This window comes from Danio rerio, chromosome 11 (genome assembly GCF_052040795.2).
Source record: "Danio rerio strain M-AB ecotype USA chromosome 11, GRCz13ab, whole genome shotgun sequence".
NCBI lineage: Eukaryota > Metazoa > Chordata > Actinopteri > Cypriniformes > Danionidae > Danio > Danio rerio.
The window spans coordinates 10,866,995-10,892,504 of NC_141031.1; the positions used below are offsets into that span (position 1 = coordinate 10,866,995).

Sequence of the window (25,510 nt, forward strand, 5' to 3'; positions counted from 1 at the left end):
AACCCCTGGTCTACAGAACAAACCAGTGTTATATGATCACTAATTACCCCAACTTGCCTAGTTAACCTATTTAACCTAAGTAAGCATTTAAATGTCACTTTAAGCTGTATAGATGTGTCTTGAAAAATATCTAATCAAGTATTATTTACTATCATCATGGCAAAGATAAAACAAATCAGTTATTAGAAATGAGTTATTAAAACTATTATGTTTAGAAATGTGTTGAAAAAAAATCTTCACTCCATTAAAAAGAAATAGGAGGGCTAATAATTCTGACTTCAACTGTACATATGAATACTAATATCTTGAAAAACATCTAGTAAAATATTATGTAGTCATCATGCCAACGATAAAATAACTCCTTTATTAAAAATTAGTTATTAAAACTATTATGTTTATACTGTAAATGTGTTGAAAGAAATCATTCCATTAAACAGAAATTGGGGGAAAAATAAACAAGGGGCTAATAATTCTGATTTCAACTGCATGTCAATAGTCACTGTTAACACTTACAGTAACAAGTTTGTAGGTGCAATTCACTAACAAATACTTCACCATGTCTAAACTCCAAATTTCAACTCAATTTGTTAACTACCTCTCATGCGCAAGCCGCTAAAACACCCCTGCAGGAATTAGATTTTATTTTATCCTAACCATTTCTCCTCTATTACAGACCAAGGCAGATGAATTACATTTATTGTCCCGAGGAGGTGCATACTCCTTATTTGAATCAGATGACTTAAATTCCACGTCCCTATCAGAGAAGTCTCTCTTTTCACAGTTTGTTCATATGATAAAGTTGGCCAATCCCATGTAAAGGGATGTACTTTCCTCCTCCCACCCCAACACTCCCTTTCAAATACAAGCTCCGCTAGTAGTTGCACTTCTGCTTTCAGTCCTTCCACAACAACTGAAATCCAGGGCTTTGACAACAACAACAACAAAAAAAAAACACTTCTACATTTGAATTACATCATGGATGGGCTACGGTCTCAATGGTGAGTCATTTATTTAGAGTTCACTTAAAAGTTTTAGCTTAGAGTTTGTTTTAACTTCTCAAAGCCAAGTACAAAATGTCTTTCCACTGGTATGTCAAGCATTAGAGTCCTCATGCTAAATTTACACTGCAACTGTGGAGTTTGAGTACTGAATGTAAGTTCTTTCCCATGAAATAAGTCACATGATTAGATGTGCTATTTTAAAAATAGTTTAGTTGAGGAGTTTCTCATAAAAGAGTGTCTCTTAAGAGACTATCATGGAAATTTTATGATATTTAACCAATGTCAAATATGAGAAACATTTGCTGATAACACTGCAAGATAGAAAGATTAGAGTGATCGCTGAGATAAAGTGGATTAAACTTAATTTAATTTAATTCAAGGGAGTTTTGAAATCATTGAATGACTTTATATGTTAGACAAAGTTGGTGAGGTATTCAGAAAAGTCATATGCGAGGTGAATAAAGGTAGCAAACTAGATTCATTTACTTTTTTTGATGTATAACGAAACACACATTCTTTTTTTTTTTTTTAAATATATGTAAATTTAATATTGTTATTATTAAAGTGATTGCTCGATAAAGAACTGCAAAAAAAAAGAAGATCTTTCTTAAAGCTTTCATGTTTCTGGCCAAAATATCAAACAATTCTTAAATCAAGAAGCATTTTATAGATAAGTAAAAAAAAAATGTTTTATTTTCAGAAATAATGAGTAAAAATTATATGTGTTTTTCCTTAAAACAAGCTCAATAATCTACCACTGGGATAAGTCAATTAAAAGGTTTTGGGTTTGAAATAAGAATATTTTCGTAGCGCCATTTAGAGATCTTTTTCTTACCCCATTGTAAGATTATTTTAAGTAAAAACATTATTCCTGAAACAAAACAATTGATAAAATTATATTAATATAAATACATAAAATGCTTCTTGATTGAAGAATTGTTAAATATCTGAACTAGAAATGAGACGGACAACTCAAAGCAAGAAAATTATCTTTTGCAGTGTAATGACTTCCACTTTTAGACACGTTTTGATTAAAATAGGGTGAGAAAAAGGGGCCGGTTGCTAACCATAGCCTACTGCGAAACTGAATAACTGCACAGCCCGGCTGGTGTGAGCAGGTGATCCAGTTTGACAGATGATCCCTGCTGCTCCGGGAACTCGACTGGTTTAGGGTGTGTGATATTGTGACTTTCATTGTTGTTGTGTCGCGCCTTTTGAGTCGATTTTCTGCTGTAATGATCTTTTGGTGGCTGTGAATGTTTTGTACAGCACTCAGCAGATCGGCTTGTTCGGTGGTTTAAAGCCTGCCTTTATTCAACGTAGCGCTGAGTTGACGATTGCTTTCATTCACTAGATCGATTCGTGAGCGGGTTTCCCCCTTCATGGTCAAGGTTTTGAATGAGGTCTCGCAGCAACTGCGGTAAACAGCCTGCATTTGTGAAAGAGGAATGCTGTTATGAAAGCAAAAAGCTGGAGTATAGACAGTAACACTTTATTTAAGGACAATTTTGTATTAACAGACAACTAAGACTTTTAGCTTAATCTGTTTACTGCTTAGTAATTGTTAGTGAGGTACAATTCCTTCATGTTGTCCCAACTTAAAGTTAAATAAATGGTTTTACAAATTTAAGTGAATTGAACATAAAACATTTAAGTTGTACCCCAAAAAAGTGAATAAATTTTTCAGTGAATAAATTTGGGAATGTAAAACAAGATCTTAATTTATTAGTACTAATGTATATTATTAATAAGCCAGTAATTAATGATGGGGATTGGTACTAAATTAAAGTGTTACCAGTCATGACTGACATGATTTAAACAAATATATACTGTACACTTGGCAAATATAAATATATGTAGCATAAAGTATTTATTTTAGTACATATATCTATATAAAATACATACCGTTAATATTTATGGCAACAGTTGTGCAATTATATGCAATAAAATGAATATGTTTTTTCAATACAGACACATTAATTGAATCAAAAGTGACAGCTTAAAAAATATATTAATATTTTAAATCTTTTAAAAGTCATATTCATTAAATGTTTGCAACAAAATAAACAAAGAATTTTATTGAACGTGCATTCGAACGTATATTTTACGTATATCTTAAACAAACGCTGTTCTTTTGATATTTCTATTAATCAAATGGATCACATTTTGCAATATGGTTTCATTAGTTAATGTTAATTATTAAATTCCCAAGCATGAACTAATAATGAATAATATTTGTGCAGCATTTATCAATCATCAACAGATTTGCTCTTCAGTGTTTGGACTTTCAGCAGTGAAAATTAAACTACACTGAACTGAACGAAACTGAACTTCAACCCTGAAAACTGAACTGACACAGTTTCAATTTACTAGATCTTTATGTAAAGCTGCTTTGACACTATCTATCATAAAAGCGCAATAGAATTAAAGATGAATAGAATTTAATTGAATTATAGTTAAACAATACTAATGCGTTATACAAATCCACATTCCTACTTGTTAACATTAGCTAATGCACTGTGAGATAACCAACTAACAATGAAAACTTTCTTTGCATGAACTAAAGTCAAAAGAAGACGAATCAACACTTTAAAAAGTTTATTGTTCTTTGTTTGTTCATGTTAGTGAATACATGAACTAACACCAACTAATAGAACCTTTTTAAAACAATATTAGAGATGTAATAAAAGTAAATATTTTTATTCGAGATGGACACTAACTCAAACAAAATTGACAGTAAGTCTTACAAAGGGTTTATATTTTAAATAAATGCTGATTTCCTTTTTGTGAAGTTTTTATTCATTGAATAATCATTGATAATGGCTTCAAAAAAGTCTGACGGGATATTTTGAAGCAGTTTTAATAGCATGACATTTAAAAGTGTTTAAACGAGGTCGTGGATGGATGGATGGATGGATGGATGGATGGATGGATGGATGGATGGATGGATGGATGGATGGATGGATGGATGGATGGATGGATAGACAGATAGATAGATAGATAGATAGATAGATAGATAGATAGATAGATAGATAGATAGATAGATAGATAGATAGATAGATAGATAGATAGATAGATAGATAGATGATAGATAGATAGATAGATAGATAGATAGATAGATAGATAGATAGATAGATAGATAGATAGATAGATAGATGGATAGATGGATAGATGGATAGATGGATAGATGATAGATAGATAGATAGATAGATAGATAGATAGATAGATAGATAGATAGATAGATAGATAGATAGATAGATAGATAGATAGATAGATAGATAGATAGATAGATAGATAGACGGATAGACAGACGGATAGACAGACGGATAGACAGACGGATAGACAGACGGATCCACAGATAGTCAACCAGACAGACAGACGAACGGACGGACATATAGTATTAAGCAAAACTAATTGTCATTTTACACTGAATCCAAAATGTTCGTTCACAATTTTCACACATTCAACACTGACTTCAAGCTGTGTAATCACATTTACACTCGGTCTCCAGAACTTTTTACATTCATTTTCTTTGTGTTTTTCGCATCTATAAAGAGGCTTTAAGAGGTGTTTGGGCAATTCAGAGCCACTGTAGAAAGTCAAAATCCAGAATGCGGTCACTTGCAGCATGCGGAGCACATTATTACAAACAAGAGCGTATATAAACATAGATATATAGCTATATATATATATATATATAGCTGTAGACTGCTGTATGCTGCTTTCAGAGCCTGCTAGTGTACTTCCTTTCCCATGCAGCTGTTTGTCAATTGTGTGTGTGTTCATACCGACAGTATGTCACCAATCTCTGTTCAGAATTTGTTTATGGAAATTTGTGTTGTGGTTGCTGTATAGGTCACAAGCAAGGTATCAAAGTGCTCATTTCCTTAACTTAACTTAGCATTTCGGCAAAATGATGCACAGGTGAACTCTTCTTCTTCTGCGTGCAGCGCAATATTTCCTCTTTCCTCTTCTTTTTTTTTTTTTTTGAAAAAGAGAGAGGAGAACAAAAGCATCACTGACTGAATTGAATTGCTTTTTTGTTTTTTTCCACAGTTAATTATTTAATATGCACCACACTCGGTGTGGAAGATTTCTGTGAGAGACGCGTTTCAAATATGAATACAAAAAAAATTAATTCTGAATAACAGTATGCAAAGGCATTACCAGTTAAATGGACTTAGGCAAGGGGCTTTGAACGATTAATATTTAGGTTAATGATAATTAACAGGGCATGTACAGTGACTAAGAAAAATAACAGACCATTAATGATGAGTAGACAGTGTGTGCAAGATTTTAGGAAACAGTACAAGTAGACAAACTGTAAAGCAGCAAAAGGTAAATGTCTTCTGTGGGAGTTTAAATTAGAAATTTTGTCGGTTAGAGAGTCTCATTTATAAGTGTGGCTTGGCACAAACTAGGTGTGAAAACAGATTTAACTTCAATATTAACTTCATTGAACTACTGTACATAACCATAAAGGCAATAATACTACATTAAAATGTACTGAAGTGCATTCACTTTTAGAAAGGTTTCTAATCAAAGCTTTATAAATGACAGCCTTTTGATGTTAGAACATTCTGCTAAAGTATAAAATAGTTATTTTAATAATTTAATTAGCAAGCTGCAAAATGGTTTGAAGATCTATTCCATAGCTTTAAAACTCCAGTAATCAGAAATGTTCATCTCAGATCATTTCAAGTTTAGGTAAACTTCAGGATTTCAGCATGCTCAAATACTACTGTATGTTCAGTATAGCGTCTGCTACTTCCTTCCATCCTTTATTTTAGTGTTGCGCTCTATTAGATTACTTAAAGGCATAGTTTATCTAAACACAATAGTGAAAAGTAACAAATTATGAATATTTAAATTACTGTAATTGAGTAGCATTTCCTCAGGAATTGTAATTTACAAAGTAGTTTTAAAAATGTGTGCTTTTACTTTCCCTTGAGTACATTTTTAGTGTTGTATCGGTAGTTTTACGCCACTATTTTTTCTTCAAACTGCAGTCACTACTTTATTTTTTTCTTGTCTGGAGATTGGCTGAACAGAAAAATCAGTCATGTGATACCTGTCCAATCAAATTGCAAATAGAAAGTAATTCGTGTCATACTGAACTTCCCCAAGACATGGGCACTTTATAAATGCAGCAAACTGTTTGGAAGCATTAAAAATGTCCAAGAAGATGTTCAAAATCTTGCACTAAATGCACTACAGAATGTTACGTTTACACACACACTTTCAAAAGTGATTCTTTTTACTTATACTCTGAGTAATATTTACAACAGGTACTTTTACTCTATTTGTAACCATTTTGGGCAAGTAATGGTACTTTTACTTGAGTATGTTTTTTTTTGTACACTGACAAAAATAAATTAAAAAAAAAATCTACGTAACAATTTGCACACAAAAAAAATTCAAGTAAATTTTACAAACTTATATCAGGTACAATTAAATTGTCAATATCATGTAAATTTTACTTAATTTAATTAGGAGTGTTAGGATAAACGTTAAGTAAAAGTTAATTGATTATCTTTACTTTTGAGACTTTATTTATTTAAATGAACCAAGTGATGTCATTTTTTTTGTTTTAGCAGAAGGAACGTTGCTTTTATCAATTTAAATAAATGTTTTTAGCTACAAATTAGTACATTTGGTGCAAATTGGTTTAATTAAGGCACACATTTCCACTTGAAATGTGTTATTTCACTTTATTTTAAGCAAATTTATTTAGCAAGAACAAATTTACTTTATAAATGCTTACTGATATCAGCGCTATAGTATTAGCACAGCTATGATATTCTGAGTGAAGCGTCAAACATTAATGCTGATAATAAAAATGCCAAGACCCAAAGCATCTTCTTAATCTACAAACTAATGACAGTTAAACTCTAACAAGTCTTTCTCTCAAATTTAAACAACTAAGATTGCTTTTATTTAAAAAAAAAAAAAAAACACAACTTTATTTTAAATGAATCCCTTGCAAAGCATGATCGGGAACTATCCATTATGACAAATCCATTATTAAAACTTACTTAATATTACTAGGTTTGCAATTATTAGAAAATATTAAGAGTAAATATATAATAATATTTAACTCTTTCCACTCATTTCACTTCTTACATGAAGTAAATGTTTAAATATTAAATATGTACTTACAAAATTCTAGTTATCATTGACACTTAATATTATAATTTAAAAATTATGAGAGTCAATTTATTAGAATTGACTACAATAAAAAGTAATTTCCTTCATTGTACTCTTTCCAAATGTTTCCTTGCCTAAACATTTAAATTGAATCACTATTAACTCACCCTTGAGTGGTTCCAAACCTTTATGATTTTTTCTTCTGTTGAACACAAAACAATATACTTTGAATACAGCTGAAACATGTAACCATAGACTTCCACAGCACAAAAAAAAAAAAAACTGCTGTAGATGTCAATGCTTACAAAAAAGAATTTATTTTGTGTTTGACAGAAAAAAAAGAAGCTCACAAAGGATTGATAGTGGGTGAGTAAATGATACCTGTCTTTTGTCTATTCTCAGTAGCTTTCTCAAGCCTCAATGATTATTAAACTGTATTATTATTAGTTTTAAAAACTTTAGGACATCCAAAAAGTAACTCAAAGAAGTTATCTGAATAAATCACTACAATAAATCATGCTTATATTCAGCGCCTCTACTCTTTTTTTAAAAATCATTTTCTTCTATATTTACAGAGCCCAAATGCAGTGTTGACACAACCCAGCAGAGCGTCTTCACTTCAAAAGCAAGTTAAGCCAGACATTTGTTATTTTTCTTTTGCAAAAAGAGAGAAAAAAAATGGACACAAAGAGGAAAATGCTTTGGGTAAATGCGTACGGCAGGCCCACACATGTACACTGAGATGACTACGATGGAATTCAGGCAAACAGTTTCCTGGAAAATCATCGTGAGCGGCACATCTGGAGCGCATTATTGGACTTGACAAGAGAGAAGGGTGTTTGAGAGTGCGTGTGGCTTAACAGAATGTTCATGAATTGCAGAAGGGTGAAAAAATGGCATTTCCTCCAGCTTCTCTCGATGTGCTGTGTCATGTCAGTCCTTATGGTTTGCTGGGAGCACGTGGACCATCACGTAGTGAGCCATGTGAAATCCTACTCCTACCGCTACCTAATCAACAGCTACGACTTCATCAACAAGAGCCTCAGCGTCAGCCCGGAGGAAGCCGCCCGGTTTGGTAGCTTCCCGTATTTGCTTGACCGCAGGGACGTTTGTAAAAACAAAGACGTCCTGCTTTTGCTCTTTGTCAAGTCTTCTCCAGGAAACTTCAAAAGGCGGCAGGCCATACGTTCCACTTGGGGCAACGAGTCCTATATTAGTCAGGAACTCGGTGTTGTCGTCAAGGTAGTGTTTGCTATGGGAGTTCGCCCTGACCGATCGGGACATAAAACAATGCAGAGGGAACTGCGCAAGGAGCACATGGCCCACCATGACCTGATTCAACAGGACTTCCTCGACACATTCCACAACCTCACTGTGAAACTGCTGCTTCAGTTCCGCTGGACGCACGAAAACTGCGCACATGCCCACTTCCTTATGAGTGCAGACGATGATGTCTTCATCCATGTGCCTAACCTAGTGCACTACCTCCAGGAGCTTAAAAGTCAGAACGTACGCAACCTCTGGGTCGGCCACGTTCATAGGGGGGCACCGCCTGTTCGGAAGCGGGACAGCAAGTATTATATGCCATTTGATATGTATCAGTGGTCCTCCTACCCAGATTACACTGCTGGCGCCGGGTATGTCGTTTCTGGCGACGTGGCAGCCAAAATCTACCAGGCCACGCAGTCTCTAAACGCCTCAATGTATATCGATGACGTCTTCATGGGCATCTGTGCCATCGCTGCGGGCGTCTCGCCTCAGGAACATGTTTACTTCTCGGGTGAGGGGAAAACGCCCTATCACCCGTGCATCTACGAAAAGATGATCACCTCTCACGGACACGAAGGCGATATCAGGTACCTGTGGAAGGCTGCGACCGGCCCGCAGGTAGAAGGCATTTCATCTGGATTGTTGGGGAAGTTGTATTGCGCAGCTGTGAAAATGACGCTGCTTTGTAAGCCGTACTTTACGAACACGTATTCATGCATGGCAGCTTTTACATGATGCACTGTGAGATCTATGAAGTCCGAGCAGTATTTGCGTTTTATTTTTCTTTCCTCGTTTACTTTTGCTTTAAATGTTAAATAGTCATTTCTTAATATTGATGGAAGCAATGCGACATAAGCATTTGTTTAGCACTGTTGCATTTCTATTTATTTATTTGAATGTACAGCAAATGAATCCTACAGCAAAAGAGCTGCAATGGGATGGAAATATGGTGCGTTCCGAATGTATGTCTTCAACAATACATGGATCTCACAAAACTCCTCAAGTTCACACTTCTGATTCGAACAGTTAAATTAACAGCTAATATTTGACATGTTTCCGTGAAATCTATCTGTGCTCAGCTTTAGCAAACTGTGAGTTTCAGTTCTTGCATATTGTGGAGGCGTAAATTAGATGCTCCAAATTTGAAGTGAGGTGTGGATGCTGTTGAAGAATGTGCTGGAAAAATCTGCAACATTTTAAATGTCAAACCTCTGCTTGAGCTTTTCAAACAAGTGGGCATTTTAAGGAACTGATACAAACTGGTGCTATAGACCTGTAAAGTAGAATTTGACAATTTATATCTGGAACAGTGAAACTAAACCTATTGAGACATATTTGATTGTGACATTGTGATCCTCATGACATCTGAAGATTTTTTTAATGTCAACCCAATGCAAAACAATCTCATTCACTGCACTGTAATATGAAATATTTAATATAAAAAGAATTGAAGTATATGAGAATTATCAATGCAAATAATAAAAATCGCAGCAGGTTGTTGCTGCAAGAGGAGTGAGTTATGTTGATTCAGTATGTTTTGTTCTTTACAAACAATATTGCCAAAATAAAATAAAAAAGTACACTGCAATTAATGCTATTTTTTTATATTGTTCGCAATTAAAAACAAACAAACATAAAAAAACACAAAATTTTTCATTTCATAATTTTGCTTTATTTTGTTTTTTATAATTTTCAGATTATATTGAGATTCAATAGTTTTTAATTATTTGTTTGTTTGTATGTTTATTTAACTTATTCCTCTTCTTCTTGGTCAGCATGTCACAATGCTATTGGAATGATTTCTGGATCATTTGACACTGAAAACTGGAGTAATAATGATGGAAATACTTCTATAAATATCAGGAATTTATTAAATTAGAAATTGATCTAAAATCTCAGATCAAACAAAGATCATTGCAATTTTTTAAAAATGCAGTTTGAGTCCTTTGATCCTTTTTTTTTTTACTATATACCATAGACAATGCCAATTTGCAAAAGAAAAGAAAAAAGAAAGTTTTGTCCGTAAATTTTGTGGCAAAAAATCCTACACTTACAAACAAAAAGTAAAAATAAAAAATAAATAAAATAACATAAAATAAAAAAGGAACTAAAAAAAGTGAAAAACAGAAGCAGTGGCGAATTGGTAGCGACATGCAAATTGTAAATTCTGCCTGTTGTGCAGTCCACTCTTTTTTCTTGTTCTTTGTAGCTTCCTTCAAATTTGCATTTCACTGTTGATTATTATCATGTCATTTGACACTGAAAACTGGAGTAATGATGATGGAAACTCATCTTTAAATAACATAAATAAATTTGATTTTAAATTACATGCAGTGATAGAACTGCTTGTTTGTTTGTTTTTTTGTTGGTTTGTTTGTTTGTTTGTTTGTTTGTTTAAATGAATGCAGGCTTTGTGACTAGAATAAGCTTAATTCAATATACTGTATAAAATGTACTCAATTATTCATTTATTTTACAAAAATATAAGGCTTTTCCATTTACTCACATTAAAACATAATGAAATCCATTCAAGATGAGAGAGCTGACAACTCAAATGTTGACATTAACTTTTATATATATATATATATATATATATATATATATATATATATATATATATATATATATATATATATATATATATATATATATATATATACATATATTTAATTTAATATTATAAAAAACAATCTAAGTAAAATGAACCTGGCAAAAGAATTATGCATTTAGTTCAGCAAAGTGGAAAACGTAAAACAATTAATGTTATGTAACACACATACACTGAAAATAAATTATAAAAGATGTTTCCACAGTTGAAACCAGAAGTTTACATACACTATATAAAAAGGCAAATAACCATAAAAAAAACAAAACAAAAAAAACTTTTCCCTCTTTTGGGTAAATTTGGATCATCAAATTTGTTTCTGTCATGCTTAATAGGAAAATAATGAGAAATATATTTTTGAGAAATTGTTATAACTTTTCATGAAAGTCAAAAGTTTACATACAATAAGATTAATATGCCTCTGAAAAAGCGCAGATGATTGGTTTTGAAAGTTTCTGATTGGCTAATTGACAACATTTGAGTTAATTGGAGGCACAACTGTAGAACAGTATTTAAGGAAAACCTCAAACACACTGCTTCTTTTTGTGATAACATGGGGAAATCAACAAGCCAAAATCAACAAAAAAGCCAGATTACAACTTCCTAAATTACATAATGAAGAAAGAACATTATGAAAAAATACTGAAGCAACATTTCAAGACATCAGCCAGGAAATTAAAACTTGGCCACAAATGGGTCTTCCAAACAGAACATGACCCTAAGCATACTGCCAACTTAGTTAAAATGTGCTTTAAAGACAACAGAGTGAATGTTTTGGAGAGGCCATCACAAAGCCCTGACCTCAATTCTATAGAAAATTTGTGGGCAAAGTTGAAAAACCTTGTGCGAGCAAGACAGCCAACAAATCTGACTCCATTACACCAAGTCTGTCAGGAGAAATGGGCCAAAATACCTTTAAACTATTGTGAGAAGCTTGTGGAAGGATACCCAAAACATTTAAACAAAGTTATACAGTTTAAAAGCAAAGCTAAAAAAATACCAAGGAAATGCATGTCAACTTTTGACTGTCAAGAAACTAATAAAAAAAAATTCTTATTATTCTGGCATTTAGCAAATATAAATGATTTAGGTGGTCCTAACGGACCTAAAATAGTAAACGTTTAGTATGATCTACCATCAGACTTCTTTTTTTTTTTCAATTTTTTTTCAAATGGTTATGTTCCTTTTTTTAGAGTGTATGTAAACTCCTGGTTTTAACTGTGTGTGTGTGTGTGTGTGTGTGTGTGTGTGTGTGTGTGTGTGTGTGTGTGTGTGTGTGTGTGTGTGTGTGTGTGTGTGAGAGAGAGTGTAAAGTAATGGTCTGGGTGTTGTCCCCATTAGATTTAGTGTGTGTATATGTATATACAGTTAAAGCAGAATTATTAGCCCCCCTTTGATCTTTTTTTTTTTCTTTTTTAATTATTTCCCAAATGATGTTTAACAGATTCAGGAAGCTTTCACAGTATGTCTGTTAATATTTTTTTCTTCTGAAGAAAGTCTTATTTGTTTTATTTCGTCTAGAATAAAAGCAGTAATTAATAAAAAATAAAAAATAATTAAAAATGATTTGCTCTTTTAAGCTATTTTTTATTCAATAGTCTACAGAACAAACCATCATTACACAATAACTTGCCTAATTACCCTAACCTGCTTAGTTAACCTAATTAACCTAGTTAAGCCTTTCAATTTCACTTTAAGCTGTATAGAAGTGTCTTGAAAAATATCTAGTCAAATATTATTTACTGTCATCATGGCAAAGATAAAATAAATCAGTTATTAGAAATGAGTTATTAAAACTATTATGTTTTTTTTTAAGAGAACCATTGAAGATCATTTAGATTTGAGAAACTTAAGAAAATCTTAATCACCTTTTCATGATTTAAGTAAAGTACGATACTGCATGCAGAGGCAGTACAATATCTCAGTTCCTGTATGTCAGAATGCAGTTTGCAATAAACCCACAAACAGCACAGCTTTTAACACAGGTGATCTATACTGAGTTCATCACAGCTGCGCCCATCTACAATTTTAACATGCAAAACTAACAATAACAGTAGATATTTCTTGAAAGACTTTATGAGAAATTTTACAATAATGCTTTTCAGAGAGAGGTTCAAAAACAAGACTTAAGTAATGTTGATTTTTTGCTAACGTTATACTGTATGTGTACCTCAGAGACCATTGCAATGGCTAGAAAATGCAACCACAGATCTGAGAACATTGCAACCAGGCAAGAGAATGGCAATTTGCATAAAAGAAAAAGTGTTTTGTCCCTACATTGTGTAAAAGAAATGCTTACACTTGCAACACACACACACAAAAAAAACAGGAACAAAAAAGTGTAACGATTAAAAACCAGAAGCAGCGGCCAATCTGGCAGTGACAAGCAAACTGTAAACTTAGCCTGTTGTGAAAAAAGAAATTAAAATTATGTTGAAATATGGTGAATGTATAATCCTGAGGTATTAAGTTTCTGATTTTGATTTTGTGGGTAAAAGTTGGTTTGGGTTAATTGGATTTTTTCAGGTAGTTTGGGATCGGTTTAAAAGTTTTATTGGATAATTGGTTTAAAAAAATTATAATAAAATAAAATAACAAAATAAAATGAGATTCATATGAACATCATATGAAATATATGGAGCACATATAAGTGAATTGTGCGGTTTTGGAAAGTTTTCATGATATCTATGATGATCTATGACTGTTGCCCTGGTCACCACTGTTGCAGCTGCTGGTGATTTGTTGAACTGTGGCCCTGCACTCACTTTTAACAATCCTCAGCAGTCTCCTACATGAGTAAGCTATGATCAGCTCATGGCTGGAATGTGGTTCATTCTTTACCCCACTTTTGATGTTTACTCATGTTAAATAACAGTATGTAAAACACAAAATGCTCTTTTCAAGGCCCCATGCATGGTATCACATTTTGTGTTCTTTGTCAAACTCCAATACTCTGCAACTTTTCTTATTCCGACACATGACACTCTACAGCTGATCTTTCAGTGGTATATATAATGTTCTAAGATCTGGACATGATCTGCACAGGTTGCAAGGTTTGCTCATTGCACTAGGCTGTGGGTTGTCATAATAAAATGACTCATCAGTGTAAAAGTAAACAGTTAATGCGATAAATGTACCAAAATTATGCTACCTGCATCTGCCCACTATAATAACACTAATAAACTTGATAGATTTTTTTTTTAACCAAGCCTAAACAACAAGCCCATAATAAACACACATGATGCATAAATGATGATGCATTTGCTGTCCATGGATTAGTGCGAACTGTAAACATATCAGCTTACTGGTATCAAATCTGACCCACTTCTGGGGAATGGTGAGGCTTTGGTGGGCTGGAGGTGGAAATCCTCCCTTGGGCCACCTGACCTTGATTTTTTTGCATGCTTACAGCTGGCAGCAACAAACATATCATGCGTGTAGAGTATTGAAAGAGTCAAACTGGGAAAACAAGTGTCTTTATAATATGTTTAGAATCTCAATCCGCTTGTTAAGTGTGACGTCACGCGAAGCGGCTTCTGGGTCCAAGCGCTCTATTCAACTGAATGGGAAGACTCATGAAATGGTAATAATAAACGTTTACAAAGCGATTTAATACTTTCGAAAATCACGATCGCAATATACAGTTGAAGTCAGAATTATTAGCCCCCCTGAATTATTCACCCTCCTGTTTATTTTTTTTCCCAATTTGTATTTAATGGACAGAAGATTTCTTCCACACATTTCTAAACATAATAGTTTTAGTTACTCATTTCTAATAACTGATTGATTTTATTTTTGCCATGATGACGGTAAATATTATTTTACTAGATCTTTTTCAAGACACTTCTACACAGCTTAAAGTGACATTTAAAGGCTTAACTAGGTTAATTAGGTTAACTAGGCAGGTTAGGGTAATTAGGCAAGTTATTGTATAACAATGGTTTGTTCTGTAGACTATCTGAAAAAAAATTTGCTTGAAGGGGCTAATAATTTTGTCCCTAAAATGCTTTTTAAAAAATTTAAAACTGCTTTCATTCTAGCCGAAATAAAACAAATAAGACTTTCTCTAGAAGAAAAAACATTATTAGACATACTGTGAAAATTCCCTTGCTCTGTTAAACATAATTTAGGAAATATTTAAAAAAGAAAGAAAAATTCAAAGGGGGGTTAATAATTCTGACTTCAACTGTATATGTCCATGCCTAATATCCAATGGCCAGAAAGTGATTCATTTTTTTATAAATTGTTCCATTTTTGGTATTTGTTATGCAGCAAGCCCAGAGATTGTTGTGTACACTATGATTTTATATAAAATTTACTTTAATGTGTGATATAAAACGTGATCATAAACTAATGATTTCTCCACTCAAATGGCGGCTTGGACCCGGAAACAGTATTACATACGTCACAAACACGTCACCACTTAACAAGCGGATAACAAGAACTATCATAGCTGGTCAGTTAACAACATTAATCATCCTCCATATTTATTTTTATTCTGAAGTCGTGCTTGATTACAAGGGTTTCTGTGCAATCTTGTGTCTGTTGAGTTGCCTGAATTGAACCGTTAGTAGTGTGTGGTGTCTTTGCAGTATTATAAAAATTTTACACATTGGTTGAAACTGTCTTTATGTCTGTTCTCCAACAACGTTAAATTCTAATAAGATTTGAAGGACGCCTAGTGTGTCTCAGGTCTTAGTAATGTATTGTGGCACTGTCAAAGAAATACAGATTCAAAGATCTAATATACTGATACACACAGGATTTCTTTAACTGCTTGAACATACATAACCTACTGTGAACTTTATGTGGGTTTTGAAACTACATTGTGTGAATTCATTAGTATGTAGTATTCAATAGTATTCAACATATGCTGTCTTACATTAAAATTGCTGAGACTTTTATATCAGGATGTTGATATACTTCTAACTGAAAAGGAATACTGAGTAGGGGACGGGGCTTTCTTTTGCAGATCGTTCAAGATTACAAGAACAAACTCATTTTTTTTAGTGGATTGCTTTCATAGATTATTATTTACTTTAAGAGTACCAATATGAGCCAGCAATTTCAACATTGTAAATTTTAATTTCAAGTAGACTTTAAAATGTTTACAAATGAAACTTTCACATTCGTATGAACACGATGGGGATGATGGTTCAAAATCTATTTTTGTTTGTTTGTTGATGCCAAATTATCCAACGAATGAGCTGTTAAGTCTCCACTTTGAGAGTTTTTTTTTTTTTAAAGAGCAGACACAAGAAGTTGAGAAAGATGACAGTCAGGTATTTAGTATAGCTTTGCTGCGATGTTAAAGTCAATATCTTGAGGTCTTTCCTTGAGGTGGTTGCTAGTTAGGCCTACTTTAAAATTTCAAAGTTGATATAAGCTAATGTAACAAAAGTTAGGACAGTTAATACAAACAGACAGGCCGCAGTGGAGAGATCATTAACAGAAGGGCACACTGAAGAAGGACACAATGAAGCAGTTTAAACCTTTGCAAATAAATATTCGTCCAAATTTGTTCAGATTTTATTGTGGGTGCTTTTGGTATTTAAATTTTTTAATTCCTCAGACAGTGGCCTTTGTGATACTAGTGTGAGTGAGTGAGATTCTTTCTTGGGTGTGGTGGTTTAACAAGAAAGTGGAAGGTCTGTAAAAATTGGACTACCACCACAGCTGGAAAAAATCCTAGCGGAAACATGTACTGTATATAAACACACCAGCCTGAGTGAGTTACAAGATGCTGACAAACTAGTTCAACCTGTATTCTCAAAAATGATGTTATGCCTGAGATTAAATGTATGTCATTAGAAACCTATGGTGTGAGTCACAGCTTTGGTGGTGCAATTGTTTCTAATAAAAAGATTTAGGCAATTAAAATGAACGTCACAGGGATGGGCGTTGAATGTGTCAGAATTGTTTGTTTTTTTTTTTTTGTTTTTTTTTACATCTGTGTACATGGCTACTAAGTTTAATGACAATTGATCATACAGAAAAATGTATGATATGGATAAACATGTATTAATAGCAAAGTGGAAAAAATTGACTTGAATTGGATTGCATGTTCTATGGTCAATAAAACCATATTTGTAAGGTAAATCCACCTTTAAGTAAAAGTAAACAGGAGAAAATTAGCATAGTGCCCCCACATGTGAACCAGTCTGTCCTTCCTTTACCTTTGTCATCATTGGAAAGAAGACAATATCACCCTCATAGCCTAACCTAATCAGCATTTGCTCTATTGTCATTATCATGTGAATGACCAGCCTCAAACTCGCCCAACAGGTTTTTGCAGTTTGTGATACAAAAATATTTGAATTAATTGCATTATTGTATGGGTGTGCGTGTATATACACATGACTATTCATATATAAGAATGCTTATCTAAAGTTATAAAAGTTGAAGATAAAAGTATTTGTCTTTTCTGTGTAATGCCAATGTAACCCTGCCAGTCCAACACCACTCAACCTGCTCAGAGCTGGGATTGAACCGGGGACCTTCCGCATGGAAGTCGGTTGCTCTACCAAGGAGGTTAAAGACCATGGCCTCTAGTGTCTGTCACTAGAGCACCTTTTATAGGTCAGAGGAATGAGGTTTACCTGCACAGCACTTCACTAGCTGGCCTCTGCTACACTGCTACCCAATAAACCTCACTTCCATCTGGGTCACGGCACCAATATATCCCAGCGGGTCCTACACCACCCAACCCACTCTGAGCTTGAATCAAACCAGCAAACTTCTGCATATGAGTCAGTTCCTCTTTCAAGGAGACCAAAGACCATGGCCTCTAGCATCTGTTGATAGAGCACCTTTTCGGGTTCAGAGAAGTGAGGTTTACCAGCACAGCACTTCACTAGCTGGCCTCTGCTACACTAATTCAGAAAAATCACTAAAGAAATAATTCTAACTTTCTATTGGAACCTCTGAAACTCGCCATCCACAACGCTGAATGTGAAAGATGTCAACCTGCAGACTCTTCCTTCTTTAGGCCAGTTTTTACTTCTGATATACTGCACATGGATGGTCTGGCGACGTACCTTATCTTTCATACCATGCCTTTTGCTGTAGCCTGACATGAACCCTGACATGCACCTCTTAAAAAATCTAAGTACATGTTGCAGCAACTTGTAGAGCGAGAGATGTGATTGCTCAGTTTGGTAGCAGTGACAAGTGTGGGTGGGGCCAAAAATCATGGGAGAGGAGCTAGCCTAGTAGTGCGAGTGTTAAACTGTCAAAGTTAAGTGTCAAATCCCCCAGGTGTGCTCCAGATGGACACTTTTATTCATTCATTCATTTTCTTGTCAGCTTAGTCCCTTTATTAATTCCGGGTCGCCACAGCGGTTTAGGGTCATGTCTGAGTCCACTACATCCTTTCAGAGGTGCATCCAGCTCTATGAGCTCATAAACTCCTCCAGAAACTTAACCTGGATGACGGAGGCTTTCAGCGGTGCTTCTGACTGAGCCAAGCCGAGTTTGATGAACTGTTGTCGGTGAAGGCTAGAGGATTTCCCTCGGAACACTGACAACAGGTTCTATGTCACAATCACGCCCCCACAAGAGCAAGCTTCTGATTGGTAAACGCGGCGCGAATGTACGCTGAAGTTCAGATTTTTGAATTCGAGAGATTCGCGAGAAACGCTCGTTAAGCGCGTCAAACGCACAAAACGCTAAATATGTAAATCAACATGTAAATCACTCGCGCTTGACGCGCGTGCCACGTCTGGTGTGAACGCAGCATTACAATGTAGATTGTGTCAAAGCAACTTAACATAGAAGTTCTAGTAAACTGAAACTGTGTCAGTTCAGTTTTTATGTGTTGAAGTTCAGTTTAGTTCAGTTCAGTGTAGTTTAAATTTCACAGCTAAAAGACCAAACACTCAAGAGAAAATACATCAATGCACATGTTTAAGACCGAACAACAGGCTTTTTTTTTTTACCTGATGAGAGGCGACATGTGAAACAGTACAAACCAACTAGCCAGAAAAACCCAATAAAGCCATCGGTTTGGTGTTTCCCTGCCCTAAAAGCCTGTAATACACCAAGCTGATGTCAAATGAACAGTGCGCACATACCAACCATACACAAAGCAGTGTTCATCTTCAATTTCTACTGTGCTTTGTCGCTCACCACAGAGGGATTTGCTAGTGCAAATATATCTGATAATCTGATAGCCCATATCATTTGCAAATACTTTAGAAAAGTGATGAATTGACAGCTGGCTTCTTTGTGTTCCCTCTAGACTTGTGTCTCTCTGGTTTTGTCCTTGTGCTATAATCCACTATCTGAACCATAAATTAACACCACTCACTCTTGATGATTCTAAATGCTGAATCGGGCAATTTGTGAGAAACATTAAAAGCAGTACACTTAAGGGGCTACATTTCTTTAAGATCTACAGAGAGAAAAAAAGAAGTTTACAAGTTAACTTGGGTCAACCACGAATACAGCGCCTCCTCATTTTCAGGATCCTTCCGCATCAACTTTAGAATCTCTTCGACCCAGACTTAAGCCTACTAGAGCCTGGTCAACAGGATTCTTCAACACAAACTCTCCAAGGATCCAGTATTCTGAGCATTCCAGCAAAGATTAGAACCACATTACTTTGTGTTCAAGGCTGCAGAAAAACAACCCCTCGGTAGTAACCTCTTTTAGAAATCTGTGTCTAAGTGTTACAAACTATCTAGATGGCAATTCAGAACATGAATTCATGTTCCAAAAAGGACCTTCAATATGTTCATTAAGATCCACAGTACTTTGTTTTAAAGTACTTCTTGAAGTACTTTGTCTTCTTCCCATTGATAGAGTTGAAGTGACTTTGGGGGAAAATGTTGAATAATTGTTGTGCAATATGATATACCAACCAAAGAGGAGACATGCATACCGAATTAACCAAGAGTAAGAAAACCCAGAAAGCAGAAATCTGTGGATTTGTGCCAAATGCCAGCCTTACTGACCCATCCTGATCAAAAGTGTCTCTAATTGGCAGTACTTTTGTATGATTTTTACAGTTTCTATTCTGATTTGCAGTTAAAGTATAAGTTAAAATGTAAAGTCAAATATTAAATAGCAGAGGTGAACCAATACATACCTGAGGTGAATTTACCAGCAAATATTAATCTAAGCAAAAGAAACAGACAATAAAAATAAAAATATAAGCAGTAGAGCTGCACGATTCTGGCTAAAATGAGAATCGCAATTTTTTTGCTTAAAATAAAGATCACGATTTTCTCACGATTCTGTAGATGTAAAATAAAGGTATGGTAAAAACAAACATATGGCACAACATCGATAATAATATCATGTGTAGGTCTACTGGTTTATATAAATAATTCTATTCTACTTATAATAATTCTTATGTTGAATTATGTTTGAAATATATGCTTGCAATCTGTCACATTGGACAATTTAATTCACTGGTAAAATCAGACATTTGCCATTATCAGATTATATTCAACAATATATAGGCTAGAGTAGTTATATTGACAGTGTAAACATTTATTTTTATGCACAATTGTGTGTTCACTATGAAAGAAAAAACATATCAAATGCTTGTCATAATCATAACTCTAAAATGCGATATGATCATTTAAATGAAGTGCACTCTTTCGGTTTTATTTTGACTACTTGTTCATACTTCGCGCGCGGGTCCCAAACGATTGCTCTGTGTCACAAACAGAACATTATTTATTTAACTGTATTACCTGTTACTCGCAACATATGCAGGTTCTGTTCACTAAAGTAGACACGCGTGAGTCTATCATTAAGTGATTTCTCAATTGCGAAAACATCATTATATTAAAACAAAAATGACACTTTTAGATGAATTATACCTTATAAATACAGTATGTGACTTATTCAACATCATTTGGAGGTGTCAATGTCACTGAGCAATGTGTGTGAAACAATGAAAAGACTCGTGCGGCCACCATTTCTTCTCTCCTGAACTTGAAAATATGACTGACAGAATCGTAGAAATGCTAGATTAAGATCGTCTAGGGTGTCGAATCGAGATCGCGATCTTTTAACGATTATTTGTGCAGCTTTAATATGCAGCTACTTAAAGTCTTTACCGCCATCACCAATAGCCGTATTTCGACTGTCTGGCCAGTGCGAGCCAGAGCTTTTATTGGGCCGGGCCAACAACCCTGGAGCTTAAGCAATGAAGCAGAAGCATTTCCACTGTCCAATGGGCCAATAGCCCGCAGCGCCCCCACCCCCCAAATCAAACATCCCACAACCTGCCCAGTTCAGATCCATGCAGATCGGGGAAATACAGCACACCCTCATTATCATCATGAAACGATTAAAATGGAGACAACCGAAACAAGCAAATTACAGCATAATATGTCTATATGCTATATGTCTATATGTCTATAGACCTTTGTATTTTCATTCATTGTATTTGTTTACTCGCCGACCAACTGTTGGCATTGTACATCGACTGGTTTTGCCACAAATAGAGGGATGACCCAGCGGACCATCCATAATATAAAACCACAGAATTTATCCATTAATAACTCCATATAAAACATATTTTAAAACATCCTTATTTCAGTAGACATTGTAGCATTCAGCTTAAATGCGTCAGAGAGACTGAATTTTTTTTTTTTCTTTTTCTGGGCTATATGACACCTAATGGGTAATTGCCCTTTATTTGAGATAACAAATAATTCATTGAATTGCTGTGGGAATCTCCAAAAGATTGATGTAAACTAGGGGTTTTCAACCCTGTTTCTGGAGATCTACCTTCCTGCAGAGCTCAGCTGCAACAATGATCAAACACACCTGTCTTTAATTATCAATACCTCCTCCTCCAGATCCTACTTAGTTGGTTACGTTGTGTTTCTTTAGGTTTGGAGCTAAACTCTGCAGGAAGGTAGATCTCCAGGAACATGGTTGAAAATCCCTGATGTAAACAATGCCAAATTGAAGCTCTAGCAAGGAACTGATGGTTTTTAATGATGAAACAATAAATACAGTGGCGGATATTGAATATCCCAAAGTGCCAAATCAATTTTATTTATTTTTTTGTTCTGTTGAAACATAATACAAATATTCATAGGTTAAATTAGAGGGAAATACGACTGCCTTATGCTGTATCTCTACGGAGATCACAGTGTAAGCTGCTATTATGGCCCATTGTTTTGCCTGCCAGGTAAACTATCATTAGCAATGTGGCTCAGCACAGCTAATAAAAGACCCCCGTTGCCGAACAGTAGCGTAAAAATACCTTGTTATAAAACATTTTATCAGAGATCATGGCATAGTGTATTCCAGTATATGATGTTGTAATTTACACTAGATATCTGTGATTGACAAAAACAAAAACAACAAGACAACAACTAAACCGCTCACAACAACAAAAACTAACAAACAAACAAAAACATTTTTGGTTATTTGTTAAATTATAATAAGTTCATGCAATTAATCTTAAGTTTTTACTTAAAAAAAAACTAGCAACTTATAACAATTTACAATTAAATCACTTTCATTCATCGCATGCACTTCATTTATGGTCCATTTAGTAGTAGTCAGTCACTGTTGCCTAGTATTTTGTTAATACAACTTAATTTATTACAGTAGTGATTTGATTGTTATTGTTGTGATCACCAGCGATCTGGCAGTTGAGGATCACTGGAGAGCTACACACACGTCACAGTAACAAACTACAACTCCTAGCATGCACCTTGCACACACACAATTTGCAGAGTCTTGTTTTTCCTGTGACACATTTAAAGGTGTATTACCCTGTTTGTGTATTACCATGTTGTTGATTTTTGTCTGGTTAACTGTTTGTTGATTCTTTGCGGCCTGTTCTGACCATTAGTCTGTTTCTAACGTTGTTTTTTCGAGTACCCTCATGCTCCTGTTTTTTCCTGTTCTGACTTATGCCTATCTAAGCTTTATATAAACTGCACATCGATCCTACATCTACATTGTCCAGCATCCTCTGTTACTTTCATAGTCACAGTATACTTATTTGGCTGCTGCCATTTAATAAGAAAATAATCATTTGCCACTCAATCAGAATCTTAATATTAATAAAGCCCAGTTGTCAATTCATTTATTTGATATAATTTTTTTTATTTCTTTCATTATTTGTGTATTGTATACTGGATGTTTTGTTTTTGAATTTATGTATTTATATTTAAATAAGAAGTTTTACCTGTAGTATTTTATTTGCTCGGCTAGTTGTCAAATAGAGAACTGAAGAGGGCTTATAACATCTATGATCCTAGGAGTATAGCAATTTCCTCCTTGAGGATCAACAGACAATTTGTTGCACTGTGTTTACTAAATGAGGTGTTAGCCACTAAAGCGGAGATCCACAGGTCTACGACTGCAAATCAGTATTGCCAATAACCCTGGACATCCCAGATAGCACCCTGAGAAACCAGGATATCTCAGTGGCTCCTCTGGCAGCACTGAATGCGACGTCCTCTGCTGACTCTCTCCTAATTTTTCACGCACTATAGCTCTGGTTCTAGAGTGTTCCTTGGCTCTGGTAAGAGCAAACTGTTGTTTAACTGCCCTTTCACAAAGGGGCAACTGTGTTTTATGCCACTACGATCGTAAGCACTGACACAGGCCTGAAACAGGGTTTATTTATTTCTTGATTCATTTTATATTGACTATTTTTGAGCTTTTCTAAATGAACTGTTGATTTTGCTGAGTTTGAAAAAAGGGAAACGAAAAGCATTATTTTGAAACAAACCTTTATTTCTTTTGTTTGTATATATTTGTTTGTTTAATTGTATTTAAGTAAATTTGGAAAGGTAATTTTGTACCAGATTGATTGTGTTTATTATTTACGTTAATTGGTATCAGGTTATGGGTTTCTTTTTGGGGTTAAAAACTATTTTATGAGAATCCAGGGCCCTTCCCTTGCCATAGGAAAAGGGGTCAACATTAATATCAAAATAAGTTAATATTAAAGGTATGCTATCATGCAACACTTTTGGAAGCTGTTAGGACAGAAATGTGTGTAAGTATAACAAATTGACTGAGTGTGTGTACACATTCAAATTTGAGGGATATAAATGCAACAATTAAAAAAAAAGTCCTGATCTTAGGGTGCTTTCACACCTGTGAATCGATTCAGTTGTTCCGAAACAGAGATTACAAATGTTACATTGTTGCTCTTTGCTCTTAGAGCAGTTTGCTTTCACACTGCAAAGTTTCTAATCGGACCAAAAGAGCTAAAACAAGTCACGTGTGAGTAAACTCTCCTCACACTGGTCAGAGTGTCAGGGTTTATTTTGCAGCGTCCCGCTAAACTGTCAGGAGAAGTGGTGGTTTGGTGGTGATTGACAAGGTGCATGCACGCGCGACGTGTCTGAGGAGAGAGGCTGTGGGGAGGGGTGAGAAGGGTGCGCGACGATGCCTATTTGAGGACCGGGAAGGAGACGCGAGATTACCGGGAGATCATCACTCGTTTGCGGGCATCCGGAGACTCGCGAAACTTCCCGCCCTACTCATAATTCTCTCTTCTTATAGCCGTATGCCTATTACATATCCATAAAACACTGTGATATAACCTCGCTCGGATCGAATCGCTTTCTCACTGCAATCGAACCGCTCCAGGGTTCGTTTCAATCGAGCCAAGACCACCTCACTCATGCAGTCTCGGAGCGATTACTTTGGCGCGGAACAGAGCGCGATTGCCCTGTTCACATATGCCAAACGAACCGCGCTAACTGGGCAAACAAGACAGGTTCCTAAACAAAAGTGTAGGTGTGAAAGCACCCTTAAACTAGGATCCAAATCCCAGGACATGTATACAGTATGTGTGTGCACAGTAAACATTGTAACAGCATTTGTGTTTGGCTCATTTATTGTTGCAGGAAGGTTGAATAAACTCCAGAACAACTAGAAATATTCGTGACGGTGTTTATACAGCCGCTGTCTGTATTCTGCTGTGTTTATCCTGACATCCAACACTGGTTGTCCTTCTCTGAAGCTAAATGTCCTAAGTGTGGGTGGGGAGAACTAGCTCACAGACGCAAAACAGGTACAATTCCCTCTGACCCAAAAATAGACATTTTCAACAGGGTAAATAATAAATAAAATGGATACTTTGACCTAAAACTACACAGATTCATTCTGGATACACAAAATATTTATTTGACCTTTTATATTATCTTCTAAAAAGGGCACTATAAGAGCCCTTGAATGTTAACTACTCAAGAAGGCAACAGTGTCATTAAAATAAGGTTTGAGTTGTTAGAAGAAATTAAATCCCAATTCAAAGTAAATATTACTTGAATATTATTCCAAATATTTCTTACTGGTTATTATTTTCAGTTGAGTTGCTATTTTACAACAAGCTGTCAGCAATATGTAAAATGTGGGGCATTATTAAATGTGCGTAATTACCATGTACGAACCTGGAGTTACTCAGCGCAATTACTGTGAGTTTAGCTAGAGACAAATAAAATTCCAAATGTCTATGCAAATGCATTTGTCACCGGAGAATGTAATTAAAACG

At 34.9% G+C, this 25,510-nt stretch overlaps 2 protein-coding genes and 1 long non-coding RNA gene across 34 annotated transcripts in view; 2 read left to right on the forward strand and 1 right to left on the reverse strand.

Moving 5' to 3' along the window:
• Positions 1 to 25,510, reverse strand: part of mcf2l2 (MCF.2 cell line derived transforming sequence-like 2) — a 194,993-nt gene that overhangs the window by 76,462 nt on the left and 93,021 nt on the right. The window lies entirely within an intron of this gene.
• On the forward strand, positions 886 to 9,937 carry b3gnt5a (UDP-GlcNAc:betaGal beta-1,3-N-acetylglucosaminyltransferase 5a). Its single transcript, NM_198876.1, has 2 exons — positions 886 to 998; positions 7,724 to 9,937. The coding sequence occupies exon 2, from the start codon at positions 8,013 to 8,015 to the stop codon at positions 9,150 to 9,152; it is 1,140 nt and encodes a 379-aa protein (NP_942577.1). The 5' UTR covers positions 886 to 998; positions 7,724 to 8,012; the 3' UTR covers positions 9,153 to 9,937.
• On the forward strand, positions 11,193 to 15,125 carry LOC141376543 (uncharacterized). The gene is made up of 2 exons (XR_015502425.1): positions 11,193 to 12,278; positions 12,364 to 15,125. It is a non-coding gene; the product is annotated as an uncharacterized LOC141376543 (long non-coding RNA).